This window comes from Protopterus annectens, chromosome 4.part0 (assembly GCF_019279795.1).
Source record: "Protopterus annectens isolate FY-2018-M chromosome 4.part0, PAN1.0, whole genome shotgun sequence".
NCBI classification, from domain to species: Eukaryota; Metazoa; Chordata; order Ceratodontiformes; family Protopteridae; genus Protopterus; species Protopterus annectens.
In genome coordinates this window covers 289,926,326-289,938,103 of record NC_056733.1, presented here as the reverse complement: position 1 = coordinate 289,938,103, position 11,778 = coordinate 289,926,326, and the positions used below count along the sequence as shown (strand labels likewise).

The 11,778-nt window shown below is 45.2% G+C and overlaps 1 protein-coding gene across 1 annotated transcript in view; it reads right to left on the bottom strand.

Annotated features, from left to right (window-relative positions):
• Positions 1 to 830: 830 nt before the first annotated feature.
• The window catches only part of SLC8B1 (solute carrier family 8 member B1), a 1,008,250-nt gene continuing 997,302 nt past the window's right edge, over positions 831 to 11,778 (bottom strand). Inside the window, exon 16 of the mRNA XM_044068272.1 lies at positions 831 to 2,109. Within this exon, the coding sequence (XP_043924207.1) occupies positions 1,912 to 2,109 (198 nt within the window). The 3' untranslated portion in view covers positions 831 to 1,911. The remainder of the gene's footprint in view (positions 2,110 to 11,778) is intronic.

Below are 11,778 nucleotides of genomic sequence, written 5' to 3'. Positions count from 1 at the left end.
CATAATTGACACTCCATCAGACACAGACATCCTCCAGAGAGGTCTCATAGAAATGGATAACTGGTGCCAGAGCCATGGCCTTAAGCTAAATGCCAAAAAATGTATAGTCATACCCTTTGGGAAAAACAAGGTAACCCCTAATTACCACATAGGTGGTAATCCATTAAACACGGAAGAAGTTATCAGGGACCTGGGGACCCAAGTTGACAGTAACCTCTCTTTGACACTCACATTGCCAAAGTGGTTAGGAAGACCTTCTACATTGCCCACCTGATCATGAAGGGATTCACATCCAGATCAGGAGAGGTCATTGTACCCCTGTACTCTTCACTTATCAGACCAATGATTGAGTACAACGCCCCATTCGGAATGTACCTTACCCGACACCTGCAGCAGTTGGAAAGACCCCAAAAGTTCCTCACCAAAAGGATAAAGGGGCTCAAACATATGTCATACGCTGCCCGACTGAAGAAACTCCAGCTCTATTCAGTCGCATACCGTCTGCTCAGAGGTGATCTGTGCCTGACATACAAGGCCATGTCCAACCTGGAATTAATGGACATGCTCCACCTCAAAAAATCCAAATCCACCAGAGCCACGACATTAAGAGACTTAAACCTCAACACGGATATAAATAGGACGTGCTGGAGGGACAGATTCATCACCCAGAGACTCCCTACACTATGGAACAGAATCCCAGTCCACGTGAGGCAGAGCCCCTCACTGACTCTGTTCAAGAGAAATCTTGACGAGTGGATGGGAGATCGTAGGTTTACCCTGGGAATCATCTCTGTGTCACTGCTGGACAGAGGCACAGCAAACTAATGGGTATAGTATTCTCATCCTAAGGGGTGGTGAAAGCCACACACACTCTGGCTAGGCTTATAAATGCCCTAGGGCAGATAGCCTAGTATGAACCTATGAACCCACTAAAGATCTTATTGTACTAAACCTAAACTGTGTACAAACATGAATTGCTGGGACTTCACCAATGCATCTACTACCCGCACATTCAGTTAGGGATGATATCACCTTTTACACTGCCAATCCCTTTAATGACCTTCTGAGAAGGGTATATTTATAGTTCCAGCACACCAGACCCATTGCCCAGTACTGTACAACCACAGAGGCAAGCATATCATGTCCACAGATGGCCAAAGATATAAAACTGGAGTGCACAGACAGCAGCAAACATTGGGTGTGCTAGGGCACTTGATACTAATAGCATTTTTATACCACTGCTTCTTCATTAAAGTGCATGATTTTGACCTCATGGGTGATGTCACTCATGTGGTCACATGACATTTGTTCAGTTAATAGCATGCATTGAACCTTCCACCACAGGCAACATTATCTACCAGAATACTCCTTATCTGGTTGGTACTGACTGCCCCAATTATTCTAGGCTAATGGTCACCACATAGGAGCTTATGGACTGCACTGACATACCTACTTTTTATGATCAGAATGTAACAGTTTGACATGATCAGTGTTTAATGACAGCAGCTAAGACTGTGAAAATCTAACCCTAAAAATCAATAAAACACACATTCTAAAGGCAGACTATCGAAAGAAAGAAATGTGGAAAAAGGGAAGATAATGTGATAAAACCCCAAAACACTGTATAAGACCTTCTTTCTAACATAAAGCAGCACAGTGTGGTCTGAGAGAGTATTTGCCTGCCAGTTTGGCCCTTCCTGACTATTTCAGAGTGCTACTAGCACCCAATGTAACACGCTCCACTCTGAAGCTAATTTTAAAAACAATCTTACTGAGCAAATTCACATACTAAAATACCCACCACCATCTGATATACACTTTAAACAAATTCAAAGAAGAATAAAAATCTTCTTCAACTCTGTATTAATAATAAAAAAAAAAGATATAGAACAGTGGAATAATTTAAAACAGTCAAGGATGGTGCACATAAATAATTCCAACTTCAGTCAGTACTGCCACTATGAGGAATGTCACATAGTAGATGATTAGGAAAACTCCATAAATTCGATGGAAATAAAAGCACTGCAGAGGGATGAGCACAAAAGACAGTACCAGACTGATCCCTAAAGCACCTGCCAAGATCCAGTTCAACAGGCCATCTGTCTGTAGCTGCAAAAAAAAAAATATATACATATAATCATTTAATTATCTGACTTTCCATAACAAACACAAAAGTATGAACAAAATACTAAACAAAATTGCAATGATGTGTGAGAAAGTTCAGAATCATTTGCACACATTCACTCTCTTTAGGGAAACGTAATGAAAATATTAACTCGTAGTATGAAAGAGTACATATACTTCCATTTCTCAGAAGGCTTTGTAAGTCTTCCATATTTTTTCCAATATTCTGGTAACACTTCATCATTGGTTCACCTCTTAGTCTGTTTCACTACTGGGGTTGCACTGCCTTGTATGCCCCAGAGCACATGTAATCCTTCGTATTCCCCTTAGGAACTAACTTTGGGTGGCATAATGTCAGTGAATCTTCTTGGGCTAGGCTTATATAGGCTCCAGGGCCGTTAGCCTAGTACACACCTATGAACCTATGAAGAGATGAGCATGGCAACACCCCTTAACTCCTTCTCCTCTCCTCCCCTCCCTGCCGGACTCACCAATTAAATCGTACTTGTCTGGGTCACTGCTGAGATTAGGGCTCCACAGGTGGTGTTGGAGTTTCACTTGATCATGAAACTCATGATTTTTAGGACTTGAAGAAAACAGTAAAACAAAGAACACATCATCTAATATGCATAGCCGACCTTAGGCATAGGCCAACTAGGTGGCCGCCTAGGGCGCCACTCTAGCAGGGGCACTTTTTCAGTATTTATTTGTGTAGGTAGACCAGGATGGGGGCACTGGGTAGTGTGGTGGTGGGGGGCGCTGTGGAGGCCTTTTGCCTAGGGCACCAAATGACCTAAGACCGCTCCTGCTAATATGTTTCTGCTTACAGTTGTCTCTGATATTGTCCCTGTAGGTGAGGACAGGAAGCAGTTGCTTTTACATCAGAAGACCTTTTATACAGAATTTTTCTTTTGGAGAAAATCATATGTCAATGATCCTATTTAAGTGTAACAAGGACATTTGGATGGGAAACCTTAGATTTACACTGGGGATTTCACCTATGTCTCTCTTAGACAGTGGCAGCCCGTGCTGATCTTTGATTCACGTGCAAACACACTATATATCTTGGTCCATAAAGGAGCAAGGATACACCATGGCTAGGCTTGTAGAGGCCTTAGGGCCAAGAGCCTAGTAACCTCCTATGAAAGAGTACATATACTTCCATTTTCTCTGAAGGCTATATATGCTAACTAATGGCAAACTTCTGATTTGTTTATATTTAAGCTGATGTTCAATGCAGAGATCCACTAAACTACTAATTGGGATTTAAATTCATTTTTAATCAGTGCAAATTTCCAAACCCACATTCTTTAAATACAACAATGCATCAACAGTAGTCAATGAACACAGGTATATGCTACTTATACCACTCACCTGTATAGCCTTTACTTTTCACTAAGATATGCAGCTAGCAAAATGGTCTTTTAGTATGCATTGCTTCATCTCAAGCTGATTAGAAAAATATATCCCACTGTGCTCATTTAAGCAGGTACTGCTTTCAGTACTCCACAATGCAAGTTGAAACCTTGAACCTAAGTATTTTTTTTTATTATGAATCAGTTAATCTTGTATCCTTCTTTACCATTCTCTACAGTATGCAAATTGAAGTTAATAAGAATTCTCATCTACCCAGCAGCTATGAACCTTTAATTCCATGTCAACTGTCAATTGTACTGGGGTGTAAATAACATCTGTAAGGATGCACGTCTACAAAAATGAACAAAATAAATGATTTACAAAAAAGGAATGCAAACAAAATGATTCCCCACCTTCAGACATTTTCTGGCATAGTTTTTAATGGTAAGCTCAGAACAACAAAGAAAATAATTTTGGCACTCTAGCTATCCTAACTCCACCCAAGCAAAACAAGGAACCACCTCACATCCCACAAAGGTAAGAAAATGTTACAATTTCTAAAAAATTTGCCTTATGCAGAGTATCTTAATGCTCTTTCCGTACGTTCATAGCTTAGTACTAGGCTAACTCCCTCGTGGACCACTTTAAGCCTAGGCAATTAACCCATATGAGAATCAAACCCTGCAACTTGTGTCTGTAAGGTAAACACCTTAGCCATTATGTCAACCTCCCACCCTTCTCTACTCAGTCTCATACAAATTGCTGAGGGGTGATCTATGCCCGGTTTACAAAGCACCCATAAACCCCACCCTTATGAATCTCCTGCATATTCATAAGTCAGAGAGTACCAGAAATACAAGGTCTAGGGTTTTGAATTTTGTCTATGACGTAAACAGAACATGCAGATATGTATTCCAGAGACTGCCCCCCCCAATGGAACGGGCTTCTCAGTTTAAGTGTAATCTACACTAGTAGATGGGGAATATGCAATTTATACCGGGCCTAGCACCCATATCTCTTATGGACAGAAGTAGCTTATAACTGCCCGGCCCTCAATGTCCTATCTAGATACAGGACATAATTATTCTTTTGGGAAAACTTGGCCAGGCTTAGAAAGGCCCCACCCCGGGTCATTAGCCTAGTAATAATCTAGGCATTTACATGCTAGCAATACACAAACTCACCACTAAACACCATAGCCAGCTAAGCAGCACAAATAACAGAAAAAAATAAATTATGTACTCATCATAACGTTCCATCTGAGCAGTTATACTTAATTTTTCTGCAACCTGTGGGTATACGGATCCATATCGGATCTGAGCCAGCAACTTTTTTTCTAGCATCTGCTCCAAGCTCCTCTCCTACCCATAACACACCACCATCTCCTATCTTCCCTCAGATTGAGTTTGCTGCAACTATACATATTAGCAACTCAACTAAATAAACCTAAAATTTTTATTCACACGAAAAGGTCAGGGGGATGGAGGGTTGGAAGGTTGCAGAAAAATGAAGTATAACTACTCAGATGGAAAGTTATGGTGAGTACATAACTTCTTTACCTGAAGTAGTTAACTTCATTTTATCTGCAACTGTGGGACAGAGTCCCCAGCTACTCAACAAATCCTGGGAGACCCTCATGGAAGGATATTCCTAAGCACTGCAGAGCCAAAGGATGCTCTCCCTCTGGAAATCAGATCTAACTTGTAATGGGAGATGAAAGTATGAGAATTTGCCCAAGTTGCTGCTGCACAAATGTCATCCAAAGGAACCTTAGACCAAAAAGCAGCAGAAGTCGCCATGGACCTGGTACAGTGAGCTTTAATCAGACCAGGAGGAGATAACCCCTTGGCTTCGTAAATGTGTAGAATCCAAAGAGTGATCCATCTGGCTAAAGAAACCTTAGAAATGGCCTTACCCAAATGAGGTTTGGAAAATTAGACAAATAATTGATCGGACTTATGGAAGGATTGTGTTCTATGAAGGCAGAAACAAAGTTGTCTATGAACATCTAACAAATGAAGTTTATATTCCCCTTTGTTCTGAAAATTTGGAAAGAAAACAGGTAGATTAATTGTTTGGTTTATGTTTGACTGAGATGCCACTTTGGGTAAAAACAGAGGATTTGTATGGAGGGAGACCCTGTCCTTATGGAAGACCAAATACCGAGGCACGGCAGACAAAGCCTGCAGATCAGAGACCCTCCTAGCCAACGTAATAGCCACTAGGAAGGCCGTCTTCTAAGACAAAATCTTTAGATCCACTGACGCAGCAGGTTCAAAACGAGGAGATACTAATGACTGAAGAACCAAAGTTAGATCCCAAGGAAGAACTGAATCTTTAATGGGAGGGCGCAGAAGGAAGGTGCCTTTTAAAAAGGCTTTACATAGCCTAGAAGAGGCGAGTACAATCTTAATTATCACCTGCATGAAAATTAGAAATGGCTGCCAGTTGTACTTTCACTGTGGAGAAGCTAGCTCCTTGCTGAAAAATACTAGTTACGAATTCCAACACCGCAGGAACAGGGGCTGTAAAAGTATCCAGATTTCTCTGAGAGGCCCAGATAGAGCATGTCTCCATTTACTGTGATAGACCTTCCTAGTGGAATCTTTAAGAGAAGCCACTAGTATACATTTTACAGGAGATGAAAGACAGGGAGCCTGGCAATCAAGGGAACTGGAGCAGCCAAGCTGTCAGCTTTAGACTGTCCAGATTGGAAGGGTAAGCACCCGAAGGATGAGAGATTAGATCCGGAGAGGGGTCCAGAATCCACGGAGGCGCTAGAAAGTGAGACCAAAGGAAGGGGATCCAAACTTGATGAGACTAGAATGGGGCAATGAGGATCACTATGCACCCCAGTCAACAAGCTTTCTGAAGAAACTTCGGAATGAGTGTTAACGGTTGGTAAGCATACTGTAACCCGGGGGGCCAAACATGGACTAGAGCTTCTCTGGGTGCATCCCCTGGTGAGGAAATCAGAGCAAAGAACTCGCTGCACTTCGCGCTGGAAGGAGATGTGAAGAGATCACAGCAAGGCTGTCCCCATGCAACGAATATCTCCTCCGCCACTGACTGTTTCAGAGACCACTCGTACGGCATCAGAATAGCCCGACTCAATCTGTCCGCTAAAATGTTGGAGTGTCCTGGGATGTGCATTGCAATCAGAAACCGACCGGTGGAAATCGCCCACTCCCACACTCTCATGGCCTCATGACACAGAGGATAAGATCTGGTTCCCCCCTGCTTGTTGATATACCAGACAACAGACATCTTGTCTGACTGAATTGCAATCGAACCCTGAGGAAGGACAGTGTGGAAGGCTTTCAACACTAAAAGCACTGCCCTCATCTCTAGAACATTTATGTGCAACTTGGCCTCTATCAGGCACCATGTGCCTTGGACTGTCCTTCCCAAACAGTGTACCCCCCACCCGAGTTGGGAGGCGTCCGTGGTCACTGTGGCTTGGGCTGGAGATGACACGAAAGGACGTCCCGCTGCAACCTCTGGTGAAAGGAGCCACCAAAGGAGTGACATCCTGCAGGTGTGACTGATCCTTATCAGAAAATCCATGGGCAGGTCTAGCCAAGACCACTGGACAGCTAGAGTCCATTGAAGGACTCGCATATGTAGGCGTGTGCAAGGGAGAATAGAAATCGAGGCAGCCATGGAGCCCAGGGCCCAAAGCACATCGTTTGCCTTTGGAAATGTGAGGTTCACGATTAGAGCAATGTGGTACCTGAGGTGTGAGACCCTGTCTGGTGTTAAGAAAACTTTTAGTTGCAAAGTGTCTAGCCATGCCCCAATGAAGTCTAGAACTTGTACTGGTTGCAAAAGGGATTTGTGGACATTGACTGTAATCCCCAGCCAATCTGCCAAGAGGAGAAAGTAGTCTTGGGCCAGACACAAAAGACACTTGGTGGACGCAGTGAAGAGCCAGTTGTCCAGGTAAGGAAATACCTGAATTCCCTGAAGCCTCAGGTGAGCTGCTACTACTGCCATTACCTTGGTGAACACCCTGGGGGCTGTGGTGAGACCAAAGGGTAGAGCTCTGAACTGGAAGTGACTGGCTTCCAGCTGGAAGCGAAGAAACCTCCTGGAGCTTCTGCGGACCTTGATATGGTAGTAAGCATCCTGGAGGTCTAAAGAGCACATCCAGTCGCACTCTCAGAGATAAGGTAGAATGGACTGTAGGTTGACCATCCGGAACTTTTGTTTGGCGACATACAGGTTCAAGGTTGACAGGTCCAAAATGGGCCTGAGGTCCCCCATCTTTTTTGGCACTAAAAAGAACCTGGACTAAACGCCTAATCCGGACTGGTCGAGGGGGACCGTTTTGATGGCTCGTTTGTGAAGCAGCTTTGAAACCTCTAGAGCTGCGGCCTCCCTGTGAGTGGGTGGGACATCCAGGACGCGTCTTGTAGCACTTGGCAGGGCAACAAATGGGATAGTGTTGCCTCTGGATATTATATGTAGCACCCAACGATCTGCAGTTATGGACTCCCATGCCGCTGGGTGCAATGATAATCTTCCCCAGACTGCCTCCAGAGTAGGACAGTCGGGCAACCCCTCAGGGCTGCTGAGTGGGCCTGTCAGAAAAAGGTCCCCTAGACCCGAAGTTCCTGGGACCCCCTCTACCTCTGGGTCGGCATCAATCCGTTCCCTCTCTGCCTCTGGGGAAAAAGTTGTCCTGAAACTCCCAGGAAAACTGTGATTTCTGGAACCACATCTTCTTTTGCCCTCTTTGGTTCCTAGAAAAGGACCGTTGAGGGTTAGAGAAGTGGATCCCAACGGCAGACAAAGTCTTCCCATCTTTTTCGCTCTAGACAAGACTGTCATGTACTTTCTCCCCGAAAAGGAAGGAACCATCGTAGGGAGCATTAGTAAATGACGCCTTGAAAGGATCCGCAAACTGACACAACCTGAGCCAGGCGTGACGCCTCATGGCTACGCCTGTCCCAGCCGCCCTAGCTGCTCCTTCCATGGCATGGGAAAGGAGATACATAGGTTCATAGGTTAGTACCAAGCTAACTGCCCTTGCGAGCCATTTTAAGCTTAGCCAATTATCCTTTGTGAGAATCAAACCCCACACTTTGTGTTTGTAAGGCAAACACCTTAACCATTAGGCCACCCTCCCAACCCAAATGGACATGTTTGATACCAACTTCAGAGTCGACATTTTCGCAGAGAACAGTTGTTTGTCCTGCTGCGATAAGGACTCTGGGGGAGACTCAGTGAATTCCAAAACAAAGTCTCGCTGTAACCATATCACATGTGCCAAATAGTTCAGAGCATGGATGAAAAAGGTCGCTGATGAATAAAAGCCCTTCCCAAACCTATCCACTGACCTGGACTCCTTGTCGAGAGGGTGGACTGAGGAACTCTCTTGCGCCAGTTCCCTCTTGGTGGCTGCTGCGAACAACATAGCGTCGCCGGGGGCTCCTTTAGACCAAGGTTGTCTGTCGGTGGGAGGAGAAAGAATCTTGTCAGGGTTTTGGGAATGGGCTCTACGGTGTCAGGCTCCTACCATGCCCATGTGGTAATAAGGTCCACCATGGGGTCCTCTAGCGGGGACACCCAAGAAGTAGATGGGCCTGTGCCAAAGGCCTCCAGGAACACGGACTCATCTGTAGAAGGTTCTGGGGAAGACCAACCTCCCCTCTGGCGGAGGATCTACATGATGTCTCCGAAGGAGACATCTTCGGGAGGTGACCTGGGGGAACCTTCTCCTTCATCTAAATCCGCGTCCATAGTGAGGGACTCAGGGGAGTCCAAGTGCCTCCTTTTGCACTTGCACTTACGGGGGCCCTCTTCAGTGGGACTCTCTGAAGAGGACTCGTGAGCTGCAGGGGGTTCCTCAAGGGGAATAGCCTGGGGCTCCTCTGGCATGGGCTGTCTCTGAGACAGGATGAAGGGAGTAGTCGCCAAATCCAGTGGAGTCTGGGTGGAATCCGAGGAAATGGGCTGAGGTCTCAATCCCTGGGAGAGAACCCTCTCCACCACTTTGAACACCAAAGGAGAGCATACCTCCTTGGCACCTAGCAAGGACGAAGCTCTCCCCAGGTCCAAAGTGAGGATCGAAGCGAAGGTAGCCTGAGGTCCAAGGGAATGGCTCGGATCCGAAAAGGTCGGAGCCGAAGACGGATCCATTTCCTCAGGTCCGACTCCCTGTCCATGGCTCCGAGATCCAAACTGGCCGGATCCGAGGAACTCAAGGTAACAGTCGTAGTCGAGGCTGGTGGAACCGTCGACACCGAGCTACCAGCTCCAAAGAGTCTCGGATCCAAAAACCCTGAAGCAGCCGCATGGATCGGGGAAGAAGAGAAGTGGCGGAAAAAGGGCATGAAGGTCTCCCCTCCCCCCCTCTAGAGGGAAAGGGGCCTGGCAAAACTCCCATCTGTATTTGGGTCTGAATGAATCTCCGCATCATCCTGTCCATGTCCAAGTCCGATAGGCTCTGAGTCGTTCGCAAAGAGGCGACCGATTCAGATCTGGCTGGTCTGCGAAGTAAGGGTGAGGAAGGCCTCAGATCAGAAGACTCCAATGGCTCTGGCAAGAAACAGGATAAGCGGAGCCTGGAAGAAGCTGGCCTCAAAGTCTTGGATGGTGGAGTAGGAAAAGATTCCCTGTACGGGGACCTCTTGCGAGGCCTATCCCTCTTCCTCTCTTTATCCTCCTTACGTCTTTCTCTGTCCTTTTCTTTTTCTCTCTATCTTGCTTTTTCTTTATCTTTGTCTCCCCCTACACCAGAACAAGTGGGAGTTTGAGTCCCTATCTGAGTGGGTGGTTGGGCGGGAGTACCTGAGGCGAAGGCCGTGGCAGAATCCAGCATGGAGGCAGGGAGAAGACCCTTGGCAACTAACTTGGCCTTCCTGTCCCTGAGGGCCCTCGGGTTAAAGCATGCACAGATTGTACACTGTGTTGATAAATGGGGCACTCCCAAACATATTACACACAGTGTGTGACCATCAGCCGGTGAGAGCTTATGGCCACACTGTGCATTTTTTTGAAAACCGACTTAGGTTGATCAGCCATAGTCTAACACTAATCGCCACAATCGCCACTCCCTAAAGATAACACAACACACTAACACACACTTAAGGGAAGTGGGCCTAGAACTACTTTCAACAATAAAAAAAAATTTTTTTTTGAAGCTTTACCGGCGGACAGCGTACACTAAAGGGGGGAGGAAGGGAAAACTAACTACCACTTGCACAAAACAACAGAATTAACTTGTTTACTCATCCCTGAAGCTCAGAGCAGAGAAATCACGATGCTTAATATGGCACGGCAAACAAGATCTGAGGGAAGATAGGAGATGGTGGTGTATTATGGGTAGGGAGAGGAGCTTGGAGCATGGAGCAGATGCTAGAAAAAAAGTTGCCGGCTTGGATCCGATATGGATCCATATATCTACAGGTTGCAGATAAAATGAAGTTAACTACTTCAGATTGAATGTTTCAGACCGTAGACGTGCGCATGTACTCTAGTCACCAACAATGTGCCAGCCCCAGCAGTATTCTAAACTGTAGTACTTCTCATTTACACAGCATCCACAAGTAATTAAGGGTCAAAAAGAAGTTTTACTTAGAGTGCTAATAAATGTAAGCAGTGCCCCAGAAATCTTTGTGTGTAAATCATTAATACTGATGCAAGCAGCTATTTGTCATTGCATGATTTGCTTCACACTGCAACAGCTTTGCAAGTCTTCAATATTTTTTCTGCTATTCTGGTAATACTTCATCATTGGGTTCATCTCTTAGTCTGTTCCACTGCTGGGATTGCACTGCTTTGTGTGCCCCTGAGCACATGCAGTCCTTCCCATTCCCCTTGAAGAAATGAGCATGGCCAGATGCCTTAACTACTTCCCCTCTCCTCGCCTCCCTGCCTGGCTCTCTAATTAAACCATACCTGTCTGGGTCACTGCTGAGATTAGGGATCCACTGGTACTCAAGAGTTTTATTTGGTCATGAAACTCATGATTTTATTTAGGACTTGGAGAAAATGGTAAAACAACGAACACATCTAATATGTTTCTACTTACAGTTGTCTTACATATTGTCCCTGTAGCTGAGAATAGGAATCAATTGCTTTACTAATAGAAGACCTTTTATACAGAATATTTCTTTCAGAGGCCTTCATTCTGATACAGACCTTATCAAAGGGAAAGGGGCAATCTTCACTATGGGGGATCTCTCAAAGGAAACAAGGACTTACTAAGATCAACATCCTTGAATCAAGGCAAGCAATCATCAGCTTAATAACTTCTTGCTTCTATACTCCTAGTGCAGTGGCTTTCATACT